The sequence below is a fragment of the Perca fluviatilis genome, chromosome 6 (genome assembly GCF_010015445.1).
Source record: "Perca fluviatilis chromosome 6, GENO_Pfluv_1.0, whole genome shotgun sequence".
NCBI lineage: Eukaryota > Metazoa > Chordata > Actinopteri > Perciformes > Percidae > Perca > Perca fluviatilis.
Genome location: NC_053117.1, coordinates 2,247,311 through 2,272,431, shown reverse-complemented (window position 1 = coordinate 2,272,431; position 25,121 = coordinate 2,247,311). Strand labels below are relative to the sequence as shown.

General features: G+C 42.5%; 2 protein-coding genes across 6 annotated transcripts in view; one reads left to right on the top strand and one right to left on the bottom strand.

Moving 5' to 3' along the window:
- Window positions 1-5,688: 5,688 nt before the first annotated feature.
- LOC120560154 (neurofilament light polypeptide-like) lies at window positions 5,689-9,523 on the bottom strand. The gene is made up of 5 exons (XM_039802356.1): window positions 9,490-9,523; window positions 7,326-8,642; window positions 6,982-7,106; window positions 6,406-6,851; window positions 5,689-6,306 (listed from the first exon to the last, which is right to left on the bottom strand). The coding sequence occupies exons 1-5, from the start codon at window positions 9,505-9,507 to the stop codon at window positions 6,152-6,154; spliced, it is 2,061 nt and encodes a 686-aa protein (XP_039658290.1). The 5' UTR covers window positions 9,508-9,523; the 3' UTR covers window positions 5,689-6,151.
- A 94-nt stretch (window positions 9,524-9,617) lies between these two features.
- The window catches only part of cabin1 (calcineurin binding protein 1), a 45,223-nt gene continuing 29,719 nt past the window's right edge, over window positions 9,618-25,121 (top strand). For 3 of the 5 annotated variants that reach the window (XM_039802354.1, XM_039802352.1, XM_039802350.1), the window contains exons 1-24: window positions 9,621-9,799; window positions 10,516-10,560; window positions 10,685-10,777; window positions 10,896-11,009; window positions 11,552-11,686; window positions 11,839-12,019; window positions 12,120-12,249; window positions 12,357-12,506; window positions 13,068-13,375; window positions 13,520-13,697; window positions 13,788-13,921; window positions 14,685-14,902; window positions 15,164-15,236; window positions 15,566-15,753; window positions 15,866-16,003; window positions 16,327-16,515; window positions 16,613-16,846; window positions 16,967-17,120; window positions 17,205-17,320; window positions 20,648-20,809; window positions 22,443-22,649; window positions 22,805-22,950; window positions 23,113-23,374; window positions 23,578-23,748. In XM_039802354.1, coding sequence (XP_039658288.1) covers window positions 10,558-10,560; window positions 10,685-10,777; window positions 10,896-11,009; window positions 11,552-11,686; window positions 11,839-12,019; window positions 12,120-12,249; window positions 12,357-12,506; window positions 13,068-13,375; window positions 13,520-13,697; window positions 13,788-13,921; window positions 14,685-14,902; window positions 15,164-15,236; window positions 15,566-15,753; window positions 15,866-16,003; window positions 16,327-16,515; window positions 16,613-16,846; window positions 16,967-17,120; window positions 17,205-17,320; window positions 20,648-20,809; window positions 22,443-22,649; window positions 22,805-22,950; window positions 23,113-23,374; window positions 23,578-23,748 — 3,684 coding nt within the window. In that variant the 5' untranslated portion in view covers window positions 9,621-9,799; window positions 10,516-10,557. Of the gene's footprint in view, window positions 9,800-10,515; window positions 10,561-10,684; window positions 10,778-10,895; window positions 11,010-11,551; window positions 11,687-11,838; window positions 12,020-12,119; window positions 12,250-12,356; window positions 12,507-13,067; window positions 13,376-13,519; window positions 13,698-13,787; window positions 13,922-14,684; window positions 14,903-15,163; window positions 15,237-15,565; window positions 15,754-15,865; window positions 16,004-16,326; window positions 16,516-16,612; window positions 16,847-16,966; window positions 17,121-17,204; window positions 17,321-20,647; window positions 20,810-22,442; window positions 22,650-22,804; window positions 22,951-23,112; window positions 23,375-23,577; window positions 23,749-25,121 lie in introns of all 5 variants that reach the window. The other 2 variants (XM_039802355.1, XM_039802351.1) reach the window with 2 other exon arrangements.

The window sequence follows — 25,121 nt, the reverse complement described above, 5'->3', positions numbered from 1 at the left end:
TCTTTCACCACACAATACTAAAGTGAAGTTACGCATAAATATGTAATTTGATTTTTTTTTTTTTACCCAGTAGTGTATTTTCTTTCTGCTTTTTGTTTACAAACCTGACACAGCTTAAGGATTCAAACACATTGACTGAGCTCAAACTGAAAACCAGGTACTAGAAATGTATTTTGCCGCTATATGTAGAATTTCCAAGGTTATGGCTTGAGCTGTTACACATGATTATTGTGACCTATTTCTGACTGAGCTGTACTGTAGGTGCCTACTGCTGACTATTGGAATTTATTGTAACGGGGCTTCAAATCCGCTCATGTCCTTTTCACCTCTGATTCTCTTTATTCCTTTGGCAATATCTCACACAATTCTTATAAAATGTGAAGAGTCACTTTTGGGCTATTAAAAAAGTTAAAAACAATCAAATCTGCAAAAAGGAATCCAATATTGCCATCACCTGACTGCTTTGTGCTATTACATACAATAGACTGTCCCTGACAAGACCTCAAGATTGTGTCACATTTCATTGTGGCATTTTAAATTCTCACCTCTTTGGAACTATTGCTTAATTTTCCCTCCCAGAAGAAAAAAAAATGAATACAAAAAGAGTCATTAAATTCAGAAGGTGTGCTGGTCTGAGTGTGTGTTAGTGTGTGCATGCCTCACATAAGTGTGTGTGTGACAGCTTGACAAGCAGAGTTGAACTCTAGAGTTCATCCCGAGTTCAATGCTCTGTAAGCAATAGGAGTAGACAGTCTTCACAGGAGAGCCCAAACCCCTCACATCTTCTAATTTAGATCAGATTGTACTATGTTTCAGACATCCTCCTATTAAAACTCCCATAGGTGCATCATTTTAGTAATGGTGGTAAAAAGAAGGGAAAAAAAACATCTGACCATGTGCTGTTGTGCGAGGTAAATGGAAACAGGCGCACATGTGCACACTCTCGCTTTCTGCATGAAAGTGAAGAAGTGCTGTTGTGAGAGTGGGCTGTCGTTATTGTAGATAACAACAATATGAAGCTACTGTTTTTGTCCTCAAACAAGGGTATCCTGTGTGTTTACTTCGCCTAAGGGCTTCTCAGTGTGTCACCAAACAGACACATTATGAATGAACATTTAGCATGACAGACAGCTGCTGCTGAAATAATAATAATAATAATAATAATAATAATAATACATGTGCTCCCTATTTACCATCCACCTTCCTACACTCCAGAGCATTGATTAGTTTGTGTGTGTACATGCTTGAGTGCGTATGCCCCTGTGTGTTTAATTTTTATGGGATGCACAAAGATGGAAAGCACATCATGCATCCATATGTATGAACTGTACTATTTGAATAAAGCATGACCCAACTAGACTCCCATGTGGCTGACTTCAGCGGTTGTCTGTACTAAAGTCAGTGAACTGTGATTTCTATGATGTGAGGAACTGCACTGCTTCAGAGACTTCTGAGTGGTAGGGCTCTAAACACCGGTCGTAGCCCCCACTGAGGCTGTTCAGTTCCTGAGACAAAAGCAAACAAAAGGCCTAATGGGTTTATGGGTCCACTGCCAGGACTGCATGACGCCAGAGGCAAATTGGGCCTCAGCATCCACCTGGCTGTCTGGCAGCAGAATCAGGTAATAGCCCAGTCCTGCAATGTTGTGCAGATAGGTCAATGTACTATCTGGGCACAATGGCTGAACATCCTGGGGCCAGAAGTTGATTTGCAGTTGGCTTTTGGTGCAGGTTATATCCAAACTTTTCTACTTTTTACAGAATGCTTTCTAAAGGCCATGTTTCTTTAGCTCTTGCCACATGACGTCAGTCGCGTCTCACCATGGTCACTGTGTAATGGTGCAAGCTGTCAATATTTTTCTGCACTAATATTGACACCTACGTGAATTTTTGTGCATTTACTCAGCATGTGATGTATCTTCCGACTTGAGAAAGGTACAGGCTGGCCAGATACAATGTTATTTTGCACAGAAAGGGCTCACTGGCAGCTAAGCCTGAAGAAACACAGACATGACACCAGGATATATATAGTGTTAATGTGTGTCTTCTGCAGGTAAGGGGTTAGCAGCACATTTATATCCACAAGTCTAACATCTCATTTCCAGGTTGTGATGCATGAAAATGAATGTGCCCTGAGGCTCCCACATTTGTCTCCCTCTGACTCACTGAAGCATCCTTTGTACGGCTGTAGTGGGCAAAGGGGCTTAAATATACAGTAGACAGTGCAGGCAGTGCGGTTGCAATGGGGCTCAGGGGTGGGGGACCATAGACAGAGCAGGCCCTCCAACATTGTGTTGGGCAGAGAGTGAGAGTGACTTGTGTGACAGTGATTCAGATTGCCACCTCAGAAATACCCCTGTGTTCAAAGAATTCACATTAAATAAATAACAGTGGCGTTTGCTTTACATGCCCACGCAAAGGCACATCAGTTCAGGGCACCTTAAAAAAAATAGGTAACCTTATCTGATCGACACAAGTCACACAAATCACACATTTGGATTCAAAACAGCATTTTTCTCTGAAAGGTGAACATTTTGCACACCGGAAATTAATAATTTCTTATTTACTTTGGTATTTTTGTCATATGCGATAGGTTTCTGGGTTTTATTTATGTTGACGTTGTCCAACGTCAAGTCTATATTCGCTCATGTTACAAGACGAGATACATCAGCGAGTTTAGGCACAAAATATGTCAAGACAGACTGAGCACATATGCAAGCCGAACGCCTTGTGTGTGTGTGTGTGTGTGTGTGTTTTTGTGTGTGTGTGTGTGTGTGTGTGTGTGTGTGTGTGTGTGTGTGTGTGTGTGTGTGTGTGTGTGTGTTTCATAACTACCGTGCAATAGGGCCCGTCACAATAGTGTGTATTGGGGCCCGTCGTAACTACCTTACGCCACTGAGTGGGCACACAAGGCCATCTGAACACTGTAACTATGTGTACACCAGGAGAAGTGAGTAGTCTATCTATTTTTAGAGTGTGAGAGCCACATTTTTTAATGAAATACTCTCTGTCTGCTTTCCTCCTGGCCAATGTGAAGGCCCATTCGACAGACCCTTTTAATTAGGTTGATTCTCCGAGATCAGCAGAGGGAGCCACAACTCTTATCTCAGACTTCCTTTTCTTTGTGGAGACAAAGCGTGGCTGTCTGACAATGGGCAGACTGCAGCAAGACTATCCTCACTGTCTGGACCGGGGCCTTAGAGAGGTCTTAGAGAGGAGTGTGCACACCCTTCTAAGAAGAAAAAAAACATACTCAGGAGGACAAGCGTCAGGGTTTCAAAGACGTGGAAAGCATGAACTCTTTCTGATTCCACCCCCCCACACCCAGTATTCAATGGGATTGTAATATATGTTTTTTAACTGCAGGTGTGTACTTATGGGTGCACTAAGGTGCAGCATTCCACCTCAGCATCAATGTGGTTGTAATCTGAAATGTTATTATGTGAGAAGAAACGCAAATGACAACCAGTGTTGTGGTTGCTTCTCTGGTTTGCAGATTAGATTTCTGACATCGAGTCCAAAGCAGTCAATGCATTAGTTGTAATGGAAAGCCAATATTCATTTCCTTATGTAGACAACGTTTCATGACTCTGCGACCAAGCCAGCCTTTAGACAATGCGCTGTTAAATAGTAATAGATAAATGTCAAGAAGTCGTTTCTATACCCGACTATGACATTAAAAACAGTCGTAGCACTGTTTTGGGGGTAACTGGACGATACCGAAACTTTTTACAGGAGCTGCTGCCGATGTCTCCTGCTGCACCTTCAGCTCTTCGTTTTCCATTAAAGCATTATACAGCTGAGAGGTCTCAGTGAGCATCAGTGATGGGCCTCCCCCCCCTTCTGACATAGTGTATGCCCACGAGAGGGAGAGGGTGTTATAAGATTTATATACCAGTCCGTTCACACCATAAATGTGACAGATGAAACAGGGGATGAAACTCAATATCTAAACGATGAAATGTGATAAAAAAACAATACAGCTTTGCTCTGATGTGCTACATTTACCATGGGTCAGTGTCCCACCATGCCCTCACACACACACACACACACACACACACACACACACACACACACACACACACACACACACACACACACACACACACACACACACACACACACAAGCCTCCATTGGCTGTATGTGACACAAATGATACAATATGAGCACCTGATGGGGTATCTATATATATATATATATATATCCTGCTGATGGTTTACTGTACAGTATATATTGTAAAGAGCTTTATCACTACTTCAGTATTCTGTCTGCAGGGTGGTTTGTGTGTTAAAATGCAGCCAGTAGTACATCAGTAGTGTACTTCTAATCAATAAGAAAACATTTACAGTATTGCTGTCTCTTTGAGTAGTGAGTGTTGTGAGTAAGTGCATCCAAATTCATTGCAAAGTGCAATTTCTGGTGATTAAATTGAGTGCTCCTTTGGACTGGCTCTGGTTTTACTGTAGCAACAGAAGGAGGAGGATACTGTAGTTTAGCTCAGGGTGGGGTAAACTCAGGACAAGGAGGGTGAAGCAGGAGGGGAGATAGGAGTTTAGGGCATTGCTTTGACACAGGCAAGAACAGAGCCAGAACATGTAAGGCATGTAGAAAAAGTTATGTGCATATGTTAGAGTTATAAGATGATGCAATATTTCAAAGTAGCTTAAGCATATCAAACAGAAGCTCCCACTCCACATCCACTCCTGTGTGTGTGTGTGTGTGAGAAGAGGAGACAGAAAGTGTGTGTTTGTGTGATGGGGATTGCATCTCTGCAGATGCCTTAAGGAAGCCCCTGATCTCTCCATCTCTTTTCTGGGTAAAGAACAGTCTGTCCTCTGTCAAGGTTTAGTGCAGCAAGATATGTTTCTGCTTCGCCCTCCCCCCATTTCTACTCAACCTCTCTCCCTAGTACAATAATGAAATTGCTCTTCCTCCTTCTATTCTCTCTCTCTCTCTCTCTCTCTCTCACTCTCTCTCTCTCTCTCTCTCTCTCTGTCCTGCTAGAGTGTTGATACTTAGCCAGATTCTTTGGTGCAGCAGACTAGCTGAGTCATAAAGGTTTCAGTGATTTATAGACAGTGATGTGGATGAGGGTGAGGCAGCAGGAAAAACACCGGTGTCAGCTCACTGATCACACAGAGACTGTATAGGCACATCAGGGCAGAGATGACCTGCTGACTTGAGATAAAAAAACAAATTTTTAAAACTGCAACTCAATTCTTCCTTAGACTGTGGTTTAGCGAAGTCAAGAGAAATCTAATGAGGTTTTATTGGCAGATCGTGTTGAAGATGTAAACCTCAAACCTGTCTGATATACTTTTTGGCTCGGTGTCTTATGCTGAAAGAATCTCAAACAACCCAGACTTGCTGACTTTGCTGGTTTGCTGCAGCCCTCCCTTCCAGTCAAGTGTAGACTGATGTATTAATATGGATAGGACCAAGGGCTCTTTGGCTGCCATATGTACTTTTCCCATTAACCTTCATTAACATTTTGGGGAGAAAGGAACATTCTGAATGAAATTAGCAAGTGAAACTATCTGTCCTCCCTTGTGAAAGTGAGTCACAGAGCTTAGACATTCAATATAATTTTCTGCTAATGGGTTTATCTGGGCTAAATATGATTTGTTCTGACACGTCATTGCAACTCTTCCTATTTATAAGTACAAATGAAAAGCCTGGGGGCAGCTCTGGGTTGACAAGGCTTCAAGGCTTTATTGGAGTTTAACGCAGCACATCATGGATTTAAAGCACTAAGTGAGGACTTGAAGTAAGGCATTTCAAACTGGGTATTGCACACACAGTACAGACAGGCGTACAGTATTGGTGACAGTAAAACACACACAGGTGTTTGCTTACACATCTCCTCAAAGCAGAATTTCTACTCTAGACACTATTGTCACATCCTGTCTTCATCATCATCATCAAGCTTTTACAATGTTTCATTTCTTAGCTGGTACAGTTTGCATACATGCTGTTGGTCACTCAAGTTGATCATACAGAGCATTTGTTCACCAACATGTTGACTTCTGATTTTAATTTGGTTTGAATTAGAGAGCTATCTCTGTACATTTCGAGCACCGGAGAAGACATCCTTCTGCTGCAATGCTAGCAGGTATTTTTTTTTAAAGCATTTCAATTTAAACTTTTGTATTTATGGGTTTTTCTCTTTGGCCTCCACCTCCTCTTGCTTTTCAGCTTCTTTTTCCTCCTTCTCACCCTCGTCGTCACCCTCTTCCTCTTGCTGCTTGGCGTCCTCCTCTCCTCCTTCCTCCTCATCTTCTTTTTCTCCATCCTCTGCCTCACCCTCTTCATTTCCAAAACCGTGTGTGGGGGAGGGGGGGGAGATAAAAGTTAGAATTAATTTACAACACACATATATCAACTAAACAAAATGACCACACTTACCTTCTCCATCTGCTTCTTCCTCTTCTTGTTTTCCCTTTTCTTCCGCCTCCTCCACCTCTTCCTCCCCCTCTTCTCCCTGATCTTCCTCTGCCTCCTCCTCCTCCTCCTCCTCCTCCTCCTCCTTCTGTTCTCCCTGCCTCTCCTCTACTTCTTCCTTATCTTCCTCTTCCACCTGCTCTTCCTTCACCTCCTCCTCCTCCTCCTCTTGAGGAGGGCTGGCCTCCGCCTGCTGTGCTTGGCTTGCGGATATTGTCTCCTCTGTGGAGAGCGATGAAGTATACAAGCGGGAGCTCAGCATGTACGGAGCTGAAGCTGAAGCGGCTGAAAACGGCATGGAGAACTGGCTTCTTCCGTAGGACGGAGCAGCGTACGTGGATTGGGAGTAAACGTGGAAGGACCCCGGTCCTGCCACATTTAGACGGTTCTCTTCTCCTTCAAGGAGCTTCCTGACAGAATAAGACACACACATCACATCAAGTGAATGAGATGCCGAATTATTGGTGTTGGTGCTGTTCATTTAAATCCCGCACTTACAGCACAATATACAAAACCCTGGGAAGTGTATGAGACACTCACCTGTAGGCTGCAATCTCAATATCCAAGGCCATCTTCACGTTCAAGAGGTCCTGGTAATCTTTCATGTAGCGAGCCATGTCATTCTTGTTTGCCCTCAACTCTTCCTCCAGTTGACTTATCGCATCCTGTAATAGAAAAGATAAAGTAAAAAGCACATTATAGTCATGGATGGCAAAATATTGCATCTTTGTTAATATTTTGGGTATCATGGCATGCTCTATAACTTGTCACACTGGCAGTAAGACTCACATCAATTGCAAAAATAAATGTGCTTATATCTTTTTAATCATAGAAAGGATATTGTCAGCCCTGCTCCTTTATTTCAGGGTCATTCTGTTACTCACCTGCAGAGCGGAGATCTCAGCGCTCTGTTTCTCTTCCACTTCCTGCAGTTGGTTTTCCAGAGTTTGATTCATCTCACGGCAGGCATCGATCTCCAGCGTCCTGGCTTTGAGGAGCCGGCGGTATTCTGCAGCCTCGTCTTTGGCGTTACGTGCACCCTCTGTGTTGCGGGAAGTGCCCACTGTCATCACATTTACCTTGTTGCAGAACCATTCTTCGGCTGATTGGAGGTTGCGATGGGCCAGCTTCTCATATTGGGCTCGGATGTCACGGAGAGCAGCGGATAGGTCGGGTTTGGCGACCTCCATCTCCACTGACACCTCTGCGCTGTATTGTATTTGGGCCTGCAGCTCTGCTATCTCACTCTCACAGAGGTGCTTCAGGAAGGCCAGCTCATCCAGCAGGATCCCAACTCTTTTCTCCAGCTCAGCCCGGGCCAGTGCAGCTTCATCTGCTCCCTTCCTGGCATCCATGAGCCTGCCCTCTGCTTCCTCTCTGCCAAGCACTTCCTCCTCGTAGCGCTTTTGCATGTTACCTAACACGTTCTCCATCTCATCCCTGTGGTGCTGGGCTGCATGCTTCTCATGGCGGGCCTCTTCCACAGCAGCACGGAGCTGGCGGAGTTCATGCTCATACAGGGCCCGAATGTTGGACGGCTCCGCCTGCCTCTGCCTGAGCAGCAGGAGTTCAGTCTCCAGCAACTTGTTCTGCTGCTCCAGTTCATGGACCCTGTCAATGAAGTTTACAAAGCGGTCATTCAGGTCCTGCAGCTCAGCCTTCTCCTGGGTCCGCAGTACTTTGAACTCAGAGCTGACCTGGGCTGCTTGGTCAAGGCGAACTTCAGTGGCAACTGCAGACTCTGGAGCAGAAAGCATGGAGGAGTAGCTGGAAATAGCTCGGGTGTGTGCTGGATAACTTCTGCGTGAAGATGCATAGGAAGTTATTGGGGCGGAGTGGCTGGAGTAGGCAGACCTTGATCCTATTCCTCCTCCAGCTCCATATCCTGCACTGCGCACAACTACCCTCCTCTTGTAAGTAGAAGGGAAGTAAGGGTCAAAGCCGCTGGAAGCCATGACTCGAGAAACAGGCTGCTCTATGTCTAGGAATGTAGCTGGGTTGACTGCACAGTGAATCTGCATTACACTGGCTTTTATAGAGCCAGTAATGACTGTGACGTAAGCTTTTTTTTGCAGGCATGCTGACAGAAGGAATTGATAATGGTGCCAGCTAGCCAGTCTCAGCCAAGGGAGAGATGGGGTGGGGTGAGGATGAGTGTTGGAGATGGAGGAGGCGGGGATAAGCGGTGGAGCAACAAGGCACTGCAACAGACAGGGTCACTGAGGACAAAACTGCGGTTGTTGCAATTTGCCATAAATCCTGACAAAGACATAATGTATCCGTCACATAACAGTACAAACTCTTGAAATACTGTCTGATGGAAGACGTGAGGAAAACCACCTTTTGTAAAAAGATGATACTGCTTTGCACTGTTGTGCATAATCTGTCTGCTGGGTTAAAATATATATTAATAACAATGTTATTCTGATATAAGTATCACAATTGAATATCGCAATAAGCCAATGCAAAGCAGATCAGCTAAAGGTGAAACAGTTTGGTCAATCCTGTGATTAAAAAAGTACCTCCTGAATCTCAGAGAAAACATTTTACTGGATTATAAAATAAAAGTTTGCCCTCTAGTGGTTGTCTGTTTACCATACAAGTTCCACATTACAAATGCTGACTGTTAATGTATAAAACAGAGTACACTGATTTAAAAGAAATAATAACCTACCTGGTTATTTTTCTAATCTATATAGTCGTATATTCTATATTGCTATAGCAAAAGCAATAATGTATGCTATTGAATGTGTTGTTGCATGATTGAAAAAAAATGTTTATCAGAGGAAAGGTCCATTTCCTTATATTAACTATAAATTACATGTTTGATCACTTTTGTACTTAACATTACACGGTAAGGTGTGTTTCCATAATTGAAAAGTATATCCAAAAATAAATATAGGCTAATATCTGTAGGTTTGAAAACTTGCTTTCAAAATTACCAAACGCACAAGTAAACACACTTTTAAATAGTAAGTTTTGTCCATTTAATTTCGAAAATAACTTTGGTCGTTTTTTGAAAGCAATTAGTAACTTAAAATGATTTACCTTTGTGGTAAATGACATTTCAGTGCTGTGTGTATCGATGGTGTGGTTTCACCCAATACCATAATATATGATTGGTCACATAAATACACCCACAGCGTATTGACCAATGAGTGACGACCTTACTAATTGGCGGGTAGCATGCTGTGACGCAAACGCTCCTAACGTTAACAACAACAAAGGATGATGAATAAACGAAGTTTCAAACTTGCTTTGTGCCTCGCGTCCACTTGTGACCGCAGTGTTGTTTAGAGTTCGCTGCCTTGCTGTAGTAATAAAAACGTTACAAATGCAGTTAACACGGGGATGAACGGTAAGTCGCCCAGCTTTGCAAGTGATGGTCACCCGGTGAAACACTAGCTAGCTAGCTAGCAGACACCTCATATGAGCTAGCTAGCTAGCTAGCTAGCTATCATATGAGGTGTCTGCTAATATCAAGCTAGCTCAGAAAATAATGTGAGCTGTTAGCCAGTAGAATTTGCTTGCCCGTCAGGGAGCTATATTTACCACCTTCAGTCCGGAGTTCTGGTTGTGTTATTCACCAGTGAAACTTTAACGTTATACTTGCTCAGAACAAACTGCAGCAATTCTCCGTTGCAGAGCTATGCTAACCATGCTAAGTTTTGGGTGGCATTTTGGTAGGATCAGCTAGTCGCTCCCAAACCCCTCTCAAATAGCTATTGTGTCAAGTGAAAACAATTGACTACAGCAGGTTGCCTTGCTCTTCTCTCGGTCGAGTTGAGGTTTATTAAGCCCTAGAAGCGCTCACATACACTCAATATTACCCAAAGTGAATGAACAATGCAGAGGCTTTTGGCTGGCATTGGTTAATGAAAGACTTTTAATTAATTTGTAGGTGATTCTCTGCCTGGTGATGTTACCATAGAGATACTTGATAAAACATGATGGATGGGACATACAACATGGTTATCTCTGTGTTTTCCCTACGTAACTTTATATGTTCTTGCTAAATTGTTGTCGTGCCTGCTTTTATTTTCCTCTCATTGTTCGGTTTCCACACATCTCTAGGTCCAATCAAAAGCTTCAAACTGAAGGTGGAAGGTCTTTAAAATGGTAAGGCTTTTAATTTTTGATTGCATTCTCGGTAGCTGTGATTGTGCAGACTATTCTGCTCTTACTAGTTCCCCCATCTGCTTGCTAAAAGGGTATGCCTCTTTTTCTGTGTTGTTTTTTACAGATTCGCATAGCAGCACTGAATGCTGCTTCCGCAGCTGCAGATGAGTCTCAAGACCCCTTGAGAAGTAGCAAGAGTCAGACAAAAGAGGCTCAGGTACAGCCTATATGCAGATGAATCAGCAAGATTAGGCCTATCCGCTGATGCAAAGGTTTTTTTTCCTCTCTGTAGATCTATATAAGTTATCTGATTTTGCTTCTATTTCTGTCCGCAGGAAGCCGAAGCATTTGCTCTGTATCACAAAGCCTTAGATCTGCAAAAACATGACAAGTTTGAGGATTCTGCCAAGGCTTATCATGAGCTTCTCAAAACTCCACTGCTCAAAGAGGTGAAATATCACACAGTATTTAGCCCTGTCAAGGCAGTGATGGTCTCACATAATCACAGCAATACCCTCCATTCAGTCAGCGAGGACTGTCACTTGTTTTGGTGCAGAGCAAATTCTGCATGATTTCCAGAAATGGCTGGGATTTATGATGTGAAAGAACCACAGGAAAGAACCTGATTTATCTCCGTAATAACGTAATACACATTTGTAACATTTGGCAGACAACTCTTATCTAGAGCAATTAAATACTGATCAGTATTCATAAGTAAGCCATTTCACACACATTGCAGCAGTCCTTTGGTTTTGAAGTCCTCTGAACACATTTCAGGAACTGGTGGTGAAATAGTCTTCAGTTGTAAAGTCACTTTGGTTTTTGGTGAGAATGTTAAGAGGTGTTCATGGTTATCAGTTGTGTACTATTAAGAAAATAGTCTTTTGTGCGAGAGCTGTATGTGTTTATTATTCATGTATTCATTCATTGCTTGATGGCCTTAAGATGAATCTGTTTGGTGCCATATTTGATGTATCCTCTAATATTTTAGGCCATGCCCTCTGATGATCATAAAGTGGGTCTCAAGCATCCCGGAATGATGTTGAAATATTCTACTTTTAAAAACTTGGCTACTATGGCTGCATTGCGGGAAGACCTGGAGACCGCTATGGAGTTTTATTTGGAGGTAAAACAAATTATATTGTTTCTGTTTAATACTTTATTATGTATTATCATTCTTGGCCTGTCACTGATGCTTTGTGCAACTAAATTTGTCAATTTAATGAACATGAATAACCTTGTGGTGAGTGTTCATAGCATGTTCTGCTCTTTTCGTAGGCAGTTATTTTGGATTCCACTGACGTGAACATGTGGTACAAAATTGGTCAGGTAGCTGTGCGACTGGTGCGCATTCCACTGGCTCGACACGCCTTTGAGGAGGGATTGCACTGTAACCCGGACCACTGGCCCTGCCTGGACAACCTCATAACTATTCTCTACACACTCAGTGACTACACCTGTATGTGATACATCATCATAAGCTCTTTGCTCTGTATCCTCTCTCATTACCAGCGCAAGTATAGACAGGAGAGTAACTATCATCTGCACACGTTTTCCAGGCTGTTTGTACTTCATCGCCAAAGCCCTAGAGAGGGATCATTGTTACACTAAAGGCCTGGTGTTGAAGGAGAAAATCTTTGAGGAGCAGCCCTGTCTGAAGAGGGACACAATGCAGATGTTCATGAAATGGTAAAGCCAGCTCACAGTTTCATTCCTCCATCTGTTTAGAATGTGCTGCAGCTCTATACTTTCACATCACTGACGAACCTCTGTTCTGTGCTGTGGGTCATTTGCAGTGATATGTCTATTCACTACGTGGAAGTGGAGGTAGAGGAATGCAAATCCATTGTAGAAGAGGCACTGGAGTTACGGAAGCGCAGACGGGCTCTCTCTCACTGCGAACCCAAACCTGACCTCGTCCTGATTCAGCCCATCCGCTGCCTCTCGTGAGTGCTGTGTCTGCTTTTAATTTTCCTTTCTGGGTGGTTAAGTTTAAATTAGCTTGCTCTTTCTGAGGATGGACTGATTAATACTCATAATATTTAAGCTAGGAAATTCAGAAATGGGATATAATTCTTTTGATGACTCATTCTGAATATTCATGAGCATACCATATTTGGAAGAAAAGCTTTTGTTCCAAATAGAGCCATATTCACAGGGTAGTTAAGGGCCTAATAAAATAGCATTCCGGCAATTTTCAGCCCAACCAATGTTACATACCCCATTAGGAGACCTTAAGGAACAGCGTTTTGGTGGAGCTTTTTGTTAACCCTTTCTCCTGAGGGTTGTAATATATATATATATATATATATATATATATATATATATATATATATATATATATATATATATATATATATATATATATATATATATATATATATATTTATTTATTTATTTATTTATTTATTTATTTTTTTTTTCTTTTCACAGTGACTCAGTTACCTCTCGTTTTTTAAGACAATTTGAGCTAATCTTAATGAACTGTTGTCTTTGTTGTATCTCAGATGGATGCATGTGGGTGAAAGCCTTCTTGCAATGTACAGACATCAGACCACCTGTGAGCCACCACGCCCGAGTCTTGGCCGCAGAATTGACTTGTCAGAGTACCGTGACCTGAACTTCCTCCAGAACCTCCCCCAACCCAGCAGCCCTGTTGGTATGGGCCAGACCACCGTGCTGAGCAGCAGCCCCAGCTCATCCCTGCCGCCAATGGCCCTCCCTGAGCCAGCAGTGCTACCCCAACCTAGCGCTCAACCTCAGATCACCCCCACCCAGAACACAGTGGAGGTCACCACTTCTGCTCCCCCTGTTGGTTAGTTGTTTATAAAGAGACATTTCTTTTCTTCTTTACCTGCCTATGTATGCTAAAAATAATGATTAGCTTTTTTTCAACAACTGTAAATGTGACTGTATAGCTAATTATTTTATTTTTTTTAATCCTACTGTATGTTCACAGTGACAGCAATGGAGGTTTCAGTCACAGATAAAGTGAAGAAAGCTCCGAAAAGGAAACGCGTGGTTGAAGATAGTGGGGAGACAGCCAAGCGGCGTTCGGCACGTGTTCGAAACACAAAGTGCAAGAAGGAAGAGAAGATTGATTTTCAGGAACTGCTTTTTAAATACCTCCCTTCCAGGTATCGTACACTAAGCCTTGTATAGGACACATAAATACACAACTCGTTACAGTTATGTTGATGAAAAGCTATTTTGCTGGTCTGTCTTAGGCTACAGAAGTTTGATCCTGATAATGATGACGAAAGTCTGAGTAATCTTGAGACGCAGTGTGATGGGAAGGAGGACATGCAGCCTCTACGTGGGAGTTGCTTGCCTGCTGACTCAGTTCAGTACATGGAATCTGGTATGTGGTGCGTCGTGGAATATGTATTTACAGTACACAGTTGTGCCATGTTGCCGTTTCTGTCATATTAAAGGAGCATTCCGGTCGATTTCAACACATAGCTCTGTTGTTTGTAAATTTGGAGTGCTGTCAGTAAAAACGGAAACCATCGGTGTTGCCTACACAGTGTTATCCTCCTGCTAGCGTTAGCACCCAGGAGGCTGAAACCGGGCAAGTTTTTTAAACGTGCTTTTAGCAATCATTAATTTAATGATTAAATAACGTAGTGTCTCCAAACTTACCTCAATTATAACTTGTCTCCTGCTAGTTGTGCTACAGTATTTACTTTTAAAATTAAGCATATGCCTATTTTTGAAAATATTTTTGTATCTCTTTTCGGTGTTGTACTTTGTAGACGGTCCATAAGCACTCGTCTTGCCGTCTCAACACCGGAACTAAACAGAGCTGAATTAGCACAACATTTATGCATTTCTTTCACATCTACTGCAGTCAGATTCACTTTGTTCACTCGGAAGGAATCACTTCACATGGGTAGGCACTTGTAATGACATTTTGAACATGTTAAGAGGCTAAAAGCTTTAAAACCTGCCCAGTTTCAGCCTCCTGGGTGCTAACGCTAGCAGGAGGATAACACGGTGTAGGCAACACCGATTGTTTTTGATTTTCTTACTGCTGACGGCACTACAAATTTTACAAACAACCGAGCTACGTGTTGAAATCGACCGTAATTCTCCTTTAACAAACCGTGCATTCCCTTCTGTAGAACAACAGGATGTCCACAACTTCCTGCTCAATAACATGACCAATGGTGGTATACTGGACATGATGATGCGCTATCTGAAAGCAGTGGGCCAGACGTTCACCATGGAGTGGCCTCGCGGGCTGACTGCTGTGGTACTGGAGCTCCATCAGAGCTGGAGGAAGCACAGCAGTGGTCTTCCCAACCCTCTGCTTCGGGACTGCAGCAACCAACACATCCGGGTAAATGACAAGACTGGTTCATTTCTTAACTACTTGAACAATCTAAAAACACTATTTATTGAAAGTGTTTTAGTTTGTGTTAAAATTGAAATTGTTGTCCCTGATAGTTGAGATATTTCTAGACTCACTCTGGACACAATTTTGAAAATGGCTGCAGACTCCAGGGTCTAAAAGATGTTTAAATCTTCTTGAATCACATGATTTTTAATCAATCCAAAATATATAACCTCTAATAAGTGTCTTTATCTGCTACCTGTATAGGAAATGTTGGCAATGAGCTTAGCGTGTATGGAGTTGCAGTTGGAGCAATGGTCACACAACAAAGGGAAGACTGGTAAGTACCAGTGAGCTAACCCTTATACTTTGTGATGGGGTTAGGATGTGGTTTGGGATTGAAGCATTACAGTACTGTGCTGCAGAACTTGGAACAGGGGTGCTACAATGTCTGCCACCCCCACCCCCCCTATATGGCATATCTCAATCACTACTGTCTTGTGATACATGTCATTGTTGCTTTTTTGCATTAAAATTGGACTGATTGGCCTGAAGGGGGCACTGCAATTACAGAAAAACATGATGCCAGACATGATTAGCTAAATATATTGAAAAATTATTTCTGTGGAACAACATGGGCCTTGTTATATATTTGTTTTCCTTGTCTAGTGTCTCCAAGAAGAAGCAGCATTGGTCCCGGCAGTGATGCAGCTGACTCAGAATTCCCTGGGCAACACTTCCAGAGTGATTTGTTACTTCTGGCCTTAGGTTCATCCCAAAAAGACCTGTTTGAGGATGACTGGCTGGATGTCATGGTGCGTGTCTACTGGCTCAAGGCTAGATTCTTGGCCCTGCAGGTAAAAGTCTATATTTTGTTTGTTTTTTTGCTTGACCTTTTGGTTTTACGAGTCCTTTCCCCTCAGCTCAGCCAGATGTGACTTGTAAGTCTGTCTTTCTTGTCTTTTTCAGGGAGACATGGAGTTGGCCCTGGAGAGCTATGATGTCTGCGTAGGTTTGTTGCAGAGCAAACCAAAGACACCCGAAGGGAAACCTTACACCATCAGCCTGCCTAACCTACGTGTAGATGCAGCAATCTCCGTGGAGGAGGTTAGTGCCGGCTAATCGCAACGTATTCTTTTATCAATATAACCCTTATTACCAACATATTATTATAGTTAATTGCTTAAATGAAATGTCCTTAATTTTTTCATGAGTTATGCAAAGAAAATGGTGCCAGTTCATACTTTTGAGATACCGTTAAAGAATGTGTGGTATCCTAAGAAGCAAAATCCTTCAATAAACCGCACAGTTATTATCTTGACTTTTTTTTATTTTAAGCACAATAGTGAAATACGAAAAAGTCCCTTCAAAGAGCTTCTAGCTGTTTTGACTGTGGGTTTCTTTTGGGTTTCCTCTATCCCCATGGACAGATTGACAAGAGGCTGAAGTCTCTGGAGCGCTGTCAGTCTTTGGAGGAGATCCAGCGTTTCTTTGAGTCTGCAGACTTTGATTCTGTTGTGCGCCTGCTGCAGCCCACTCTTAATTATGGCAGCAGGAGTAAGCCTCTGGAGTTGGTGAGCTCAGCACCAGAGCGGCCTGCTCAACTGATGCTACTGCAGGTTAGATATTAAGTAAACATCGATTGAACCTACGTGTCTTTTGTAATGTGTGATGGTCGACAACTGCTTCTCTGAATTTGAACTCTCTCTGGCCCAGAACTCGCTGTTGAAGCTGCAGGACTACCGGCAGTGTTTGGAGTGCAGCGAGCTGGCTCTGAATGAAGCCCTGCAGCAGCTCAACTCTGCTTCAAACAACTCTCCCCCTAGTAAGGAGGAGTGGGTCAGTACTATTGTAAAGTTGCTGGATGGCACCGAGGTCTGTGTCACCAAAGACTCTGAGCTTCTAAGCAACGTTCCGCACTTGGCTCGACTGGCAAATAATCTAATTCAGGTTAGGAGGAAGCCAAAGACAACGCTTCTTTTCCGAAGATACTGTTAAAGTGACACCATGTTAAGAAACTAATCAGCCTCTGTGAAATTTAAATTTATTGTGTGGTTGTTGTGTTTTCAGCTGATTGATCTTAGCATGAACATTTCCGACGATCCCAAGGAGCCTTATTTCTTCTCGGTTCTGCCTTGGATTATCCTGTATCGTATTATCAAACATGAGGAGGCTGCTTTTAACTGTATGCTTCGACAGCATATGTCTGTAGGGGATGATGAAGGTTTGTTGGCTTCTTGTTTGTATGCCTTCAGTTATCCCTTGGTGTTTACGCCATCACAGTGACCCTTTCAAGTCTCACTTTCAGATGGCTCAGACACTCCCATGCTGCCCTCCTCCCTGATGCTTCTGAACACAGCCCATGAGTATCTTGGCCGTCGCTCTTTGTGCTGCAACTCAGACGGCGCACTCCTCAAGTTCTATGTAAGTTTTAGGGCTGTCATACGATAAATTTTTTTAATCGCCAAATTTCTATAGTTAATCGTGATTAATCGCATGTTTTTCACATGAATAAAATTGTATTATTTTGCATTTCAGAACTGTTTTTAAGTACATATTGACAATGGAAAGCAATTCTTACCAGTGTATCTTGATTGGGAATCAAATGAATGCAAAGAAAGTTACTTTATGAACTTGACTTTAAGATTTGTAATTGTTTAGTATTTATTTACTGTAAACAAAAGAAAAATGTGTGAATCGGTCATTATTGCACAATTCCTCCAAGTAGGCCTACCTAACCTAACTAAGATGTAACACTTAGACTTTGCTTATACAGTACAAACAAAATGGTCCAAAACCAGATGCCACAGCAGGACATTTGTTACCTTTACATTTTTCTAATAAGGAATGTAACAATTCTGCTGGACAGAAAAGGGGGTGGACAATGTCCCAAATGACAAAAACAGTCAAAAAACCCTGATACAAACAACACAGTCCTAAAACTGTATGCTGATATACATAGTCAATATAGCTAGTGTGCAGTAACTCCTATGTAAATAATTTTGTTTACTCACTGACGTCCAGTGATCACCGGTTAATGAGACGGCGTTTGCACTTTGCAGCAGTTCCAGTGTGGCTGCTTTCTCCGTGGAGTACAGGCTGTGTGTGCGTGAAACTACTGTCCCCCTCGACAACTTTTTAAAAGTAAACTTTCCATTCAGAATCTTATTGGCATCCATTTCGGCGTCTCGCACTCGCCACCCACTCAAAATGTAATGTTAGCCTACTACTCTTTGGCCGGCTTGCGAGCCCAAACAAGTGTGTGCAGCGTGCCTGTTTTGTTTCCGGTCTAGCTAGATCCGGTGCGGTGTTGTAGTTTTTCTAACGTTACTAGTTGTTGCAACAGCATGTGGAAAAAACTACAAAGTTTGCTAGGCCAAAAAGAATGTTAAAGGGGCCTTAACTACCCTGTGAATATGGCTCTATTTGGAACAAGAGCTTTTCTTCCAAATATGGTATGCTCATGAATATTCAGAATGAGCTGCGCGCTGATTGGTTTGAGCAAACTACATAGAAACACATGGGAGACTCGACAGCAGGTCTCATATTTCAGACACTGCAAAGTTATACATTGTTTATCGGGCTATTTCGTTATTAAATTCACTTCTGAGACTTTTTAGCGAGAAATCAACTATATAAAGCTCAAATATGGGCCATTTTACAAAAATTGATGGCCAATTGCAAATTTGGTAAGACTGTGTGTCGGAGTTCAGCTGCCGGTGCTGCCTGTGTTGCTGCCTTGCCGCCCGGCCTGCCTTCCTTCACAGACCCCGGCCTGCTGTGAGGTACTTGGAGCTCCATCACGGCAGCCCACAGCACTCCATACCCGCGCAAAGTCACTGTTTTTTGCGCTAATGGACTACCAAACGCTGCTGCTCTGACAGAGCTCCAGGGCCTGCAACTCCCCTCTTACTGCTAGCTAAATGGCCCGTGTGTGAGAGTGAGAGCACGGTCAGCGAGCTTGTTATGCCAGCAATCTCTTACCACAGTTCCAGTTAATCTTTTAATATGTGTAATTATAATGTGTTGAGTTATTTAAACAAACGATTTGAGAAATAAACGCTGCTTGTCCGCCTATCTCATTGATAGAGCCTGCGGCTGGATGTAGCCCGTGATTTGTAGCTATAAATCACAGATAGTTAGCTTCATTTTCGTCGTAATTGAGTATATTTACAGTTTGAATTTCATCACGCCACGTATACAACCTCTAGCTAAATGTCTTATAAAGCTAACAACTGTGTCCAATTTTAAGTTAATGAATATTTGTGAATTTCAGAGGAATTCTAAGAGGAGGGTAGCTAGCTCTCATTGATAGAGCTACATCCAGCCGCAGGCTCTATCAATGAGACTCGCGGACAAGCGCCGTTTATTTCCCCAATAGTTTGTTTAAATAACTCAACACATTATAATTACACACATTAAAAGATTAACTGGAACTGTGGTAAGAGATTGCTGGCGTAACAAGCTTGCTGACTGCGCTCTCACTCACATACACCGGGCATTTAGCTAGCAGGAAGAGGGGAGTTGCAGGCCCTGGAGCTCTGTCAGAGCAGCGGCGTTTGGTAGTCCATTAGCCCAAAAGACGGTGACTTTGCGCGGGTATGGAGTGCTGTGGGCTGCCAGCCGTGACGGAGCTCCAAGTACCTCATAGCAGGCCGGGGTCTGTGAAGGAAGGTGGGGGTGTGACCGTTCTCTTAATACACCCATGGGCGTGACAGCAAGTTAAGCGTGTTTTACAGTAAACGCAGCCGAGCTGGCGTGTGCATATGTGACGTCATGAAATCGCCGTGACTATTTATACCTGCGCTGGTGGTCGCGCAGTTGCAGTCTTCTCCTGAACACCGGTGGCGCTAATGAGCAAAGGCTACTGATGTTGCTCTTTCTACTGGCTAGAAGAACAAGAAGAAAAAGGTAAACAACGGCACAGCTGGCAGCAGCATTGCCGTCAATGCTTCGATTTGATTCAATGACCTACTTCATTGGATCAAGCCTTTCATTCACCATAAAAGAACTCATCTTAACCCAGTAAGTTTACCAGAGAGACCTGCAGTCACTCTGAGAGTCCTGGCATCCGGTTGTCAGCGAACTCATTCAGGCCTCCTATTTCCGCTTTGTCGCGCGCGCCGCTGAAAAAAAAAAAGAGCTATGCGCGACCTTGGCTCGCGCGCCATAAATCAGACGCGGTGGCCGGATGTTACATCATTTTGACGTCACGATGTCGCGCGCCACCTTGGATGCGTCTAGTATATAACGGCTTTTACTTTGTTGAGATTCGCCCGTTTTCAGCGGCAGTTTCAAAATATGAGATTTTCATAGTAAAGGGGTGTCAATGGGATTTTGAGCTTCTATGTATGTCCTATTTACCCACCGAACTGTCGTTATTCAACTATGACAGGGTAAAATCGGTTTCGCATTCTATCACCCCTTTAATCTCGCGATAAAAAAATTGACAAAAATGTAAAAATGGGTTTGCGTTAACGCCATTAATAACTCGTTTAACTGATAGCACTTGTTTGTTGGCCGACTTCCCTCTGCAAATACTGTATTCTGACCAAGTTGATGTGTAAATGCACTGCTTGCCTTCAATTTGAAAATTATGATATTCATTGTATCTGCTGTGCATTTTTGCCCTTAAATATGAACATAAAGCAGCTGTAGACCTGACATCTGCTTCTCTGTTAAAGTGACTAAATTAGTTTGTGTGGACCATTTGAACAGTTTGACAGAGCTTCATTCTTCTGTTTGGTACAGGTTCAAGTTTTGAAAAAAGAGGTTGCTGCCTCTTCCAGCAATGATTCTCATCCCTACAAAGAGGAGTTGGAGATGGCCCTGGAACAGTGCCTTTTCTGCCTGTACGCCTACCCCAGTAAGAAGAGCAAGGCCCGCTACCTTGAGGACCACTCATCTCCACAGGTCTCTCCCTCAGATGCTTCTAAAAGTCTCACTGGTCACGCCTAATATATGATTTAGTATATTAACGTTTGTTTTATGATCTTAAAGTGGCTGCTTTTTGGGAAAGTCGATTTAGTTACATACTACAAATTGATTCTCAGATTGAGCTAAGCTTATTATCCACTATATTATGTAATCTAAAACAAAAAGTCAATGTGGCTGAGCTGCTATTTAGATAATAGGCAAAGGGTGTTAAAGAGGCGGTGAAATAGTGAAGAGGTGGTGAAAATGGCTCAGGGCTTTGACTAATTGGTATGATTTCTCACATGTATTGGCAAACCTACATAAATAGATGCCATTGACGCAAACATGTGCCCTCATTGACCCTCACAACACAGAGGAAGTCAGCTTTATCCATTAATGTTGTTTTGTCTGCTTGTTAGGTACGCATGTCTGTTGTCATTGACATAAATTGAGGCGGCGAAATGGGATTAATTGCGTAATAGCATGAATTCACTAAGTGAGAAATATGAACACATTTTAGGGTAAAAGTCTAAAGTTTCAAAATCTAAATCTTAAATTCGCTGAAGTATTGTGTTCTAGGTCTTCAATAATTTTAAACCGGTCCTAATTTTCCTACACCAATGTAACACTACATATAATGCTCATTGAAATGTTTCTGCAGCGCTTTTAAATTTTTTTTTAACTTCTGTGGTGTTCTTTCTGTCCCTAGTCCAAATATAATTTGCTGTATTACGACTACAAATGAGACCAACGTGCAACTTATATTGCAGCCATTCTAGACACCAGTCCTGCAATGCTAATGAGGAAATCTGGGAATTGTTTCAAACAATGTTTCCGGACATCTGACTTTGTTTTTTTTTGTTTTTTATGTCTTGATATACAGGACTTCATTCACAATGGTCTTAAATTTGACTTGGTGAAACCTGTGGAAACCCTGGCCCTGATTTAGATCAACCACTGTTGTACGCTTCTGTCTCCTCCTTTTTATAAAACCATTGTCTCATTTGCTAACAAACCTCTTAGTTAAGTTACAAATGTTACAGCTAATCTGACATTTGTTGACCTTTTTTGTAGGTGTCTTCTTAACATCTAAATCCTTGTATTAACAGTAAACAAAATCAAATGTGATATTCTCTGACCGAAAAAAAAGGTGTAGGCTAATGCCTAAGCTTATTGTGCCCACCCTTAATACTTAATGAGGCATTACACTAACTCTACCCAAAATAGCAATGAAACAACATATAATAAAAAAAAAACACCACATCATGAATCAGAAGCAGATAAACAAAAATCTAGACGGATCCTAATTGCCAGTCATTTCTCAGAATTTAACCACTAGAGTGACTCATTACGCTGAAGCTTTGTGGACACAGCCCCTGGTCTCTTGTGTTTTTGTAATGCACGTGTCCAGCCACCAGGTGGGTGTCATTCCCACAGTTGGGCATCAGTGAATTTACTGTAGATGACATGGCATTCTGACTGTAATTATGCAATACGCCACAGTGCAGGAGGAGAGCCCCCAGTAGAACTCGATACCACTCATTTTCTCTGGCGCTGTATGTGTGGTGCACTATGATACAAAGGACTATGACACTAATGTTTCCTGTGAAATGAATCTTGTGTTTTGCAGGTCGAGCTGCTGTGGTGTGATGCCCTCTTCATGTTCCAGTATTTCAAACCAAAGTCACTGCCTGAGTTTGACAGCTATAAGACAAGCACAGTGTCTGCAGAATTGGCCAATTTGCTGAGGAGGTTTTCTGGCATTGCCCCCACAAGTGACACCCCCATCCTCACCATGGATGAAGTGGCAGCCTACATTGAGGGCATGACAGAAAAGGTCAGTTGGTGGGCCCACAGTGAATGTGAAGAACTCCAGTGACTCATACATGCTAAATAGTTTCAAATCTTGCTCTCTTAAAGTTACTCTCCTAACTTATTTTGTCACTGAGAATCATGATCATTAAAATGTTGTTGAACTGTGATCTCTTTCAGGCCCCATGCCTTCCTGAGGGTAGTGCTCCTGCACCTCCAATCATTGATGAGATGTACTATCTGCTGGCTGATTACCATTTCAAGAACAAGGAGCAGTCCAAAGCCATCAAGTTCTATATGCATGACATATGCGTGTGTCCCAACAGGTAGCTCATTTCTCTACACTCTAGTGCCATGCTTGTGCACATTACAAAACATCTATTTGTGTTATGATTATTAGCAAGTGAATGTGTAGGTTGTGTCATCTGGTATTTCACAATAATGCATCAAGTTCCGTGACTTTACGAGAAACTTGCATCTTTCCTCAGGTTTGACTCATGGGCAGGTATGGCTTTAGCTAGGGCCAGTCGTATTCAGGAAAAGCTCAACTCCAATGAGCTGAAAAGTGACATTCCGATATGGAAACACTCCCAGGCAGTGCTTAACTGCTTTAAGAGGGCCCTGGAAATAGACAGCTCCAACCTGTCTCTCTGGATCGAGTATGGTACCATTTCATATGCGCTGCATACATTTGCCTCACGGCAGCTCAAGCAGTGGCGCAGTGAGCTCCCCCCAGAGGTGGTTAAACAGGTGAGGCACATGTTAATAACGGTTATCTTGTTGCTCATCTGTATTCCCTGTTCAGTCAGATTTTCAGATTTTCCACATGTGAGCCAAACCGATGTCGCATCTTGTCACTTTTGAAGTGAATTTGTTGTTGAGTAAATTGATCTGTCGCCTTGAGCTAGATTACTGATGAAGGCGTGTTTGTGTGTGTTTTTTTTTTTTTTTAGATGGAAGAAAGGAGAGACTCTATGTTGGCGACAGCGTTCCTGTGTTTCCAGGGTGCTTCCCGTTGTGAGGGTGACAGTGATGAAGAAGAGTGGCTCATTCACTACATGCTCGGGAAGATAGCCGAGAAACGCAAACAGCCTCCAGCGGAATACCTGCAGCTTTACCAAAAGGTAAACGACGTCAGGTTATAAACTCATGCTTTACCTGATAAGCAGCCAAGAAATTCAGTCAATCATTTTATTTTATTATTATTATTTTATTTGTTTATTGTTTAAAGGTCCCATGGCATGAAAATTTCACTTTATGAGGTTTTTTAACATTAATATGAGTTCCTCCAGCCTGCCTATGGTCCCCCAGTGGCTAGAAATGGTGATAGGTGTAAACCGAGCCCTGGGTATCCTGCTCTGCCTTTGAGAAAATGAAAGCTCAGATGGGCCGATCTGGAATCTTCTCCTTACGAGGTCATAAGGAGAAAGGTTACCTCCCCTTTCTCTGCTTTGCCCACCCAGAGAATTTGGCCCACCCATAAGAGAGAGACATCATGGCTTTCAAACGAGCAAAGTGGCAGTTGGTCAAGGCCACACCCCCACTCTCCACCTTGCTCCCCCCTCTTTCAGAAATGGCACATACTAAGGAAAGCTCATTGTGGGACTGGCTCTAGTGGCTGTAATTCTGCACCAAGGCTGAATTTTGGGAAAGATACAGTATTAGGGGGCCATTAAGGCCTATATAAAAGCATCCAAAGAGCACCATGTCATGGGACCTTTTAATAATGATCTTTGTTGTTGAAGTGTTCATTTACTCTGGAGTCCGATAAAATGTGTCAGTAGTATGTAAGCTAAAACCTGTGTTATCGGATATCTTAAGTTATTACAACTTTTTTTCAACATTGTATGTTTTCCATCCTCCTGATAAATGATCTTAGAATTGTGGTAAAATGACTGCTGATACAAAAACATAAAGTTCAAGCTTAAAAGGTGATTAACAGCACATCTTCTAAAAGCATAATACACACTGCGATGGGACCTGCATATTGTGTATGTGATTTTCAAATTAATCCATTTCCTGTCCCAATTTAACAACACTATTATTATTTTTTTATCATAAAATGTTTTCCCTAATGAAAAACAAATCTTACTTACTTCAGTAAGTACTTCAGTTGAAGGGACAACCAATTAATATAAGTCAGTGAGGTAAGTAGGGGAAATTTAATATAGTTGCCATGATGGTAAAAAAAACAACAACAGGGAAATAATAACTGTAGTGGAAAGTAATTGGAAATGAGACATTTTTCTTGCTCTCCCTGGAGTTGTTGTATAATCCGCCTACAGAAACAAAGATTGCTGCCCTTCCACCCTCGCAAGATGTATTTTTCCGAGAGGGAACAACGTATGGAGTTAGTCATCGCTCTGTTGTTCTGATTAGATCAGTGGAGGCAGACGGACCTGTATGAAACGGTGTCATTGAGGGCAGCAGAGGATTAGGGGGGCAGTGTGAAAACACTGAATCCTGATGTCAACACACATTGCTGAATCCTATTTGA

What these genes read in the sequence shown, in the direction of transcription:
- LOC120560154 (XM_039802356.1), bottom strand. An exon ending in ATTGAGATTGCAGCCTACAG is followed by an intron (nt 6,852 to 6,981) that starts GTGAGTGTCTCA and finishes TTATTCTGTCAG; the next exon opens with GAAGCTCCTTGAAGGAGAAG. An exon ending in GGAAGAAGCAGATGGAGAAG is followed by an intron (nt 6,307 to 6,405) that starts GTAAGTGTGGTC and finishes TTGGAAATGAAG; the next exon opens with AGGGTGAGGCAGAGGATGGA.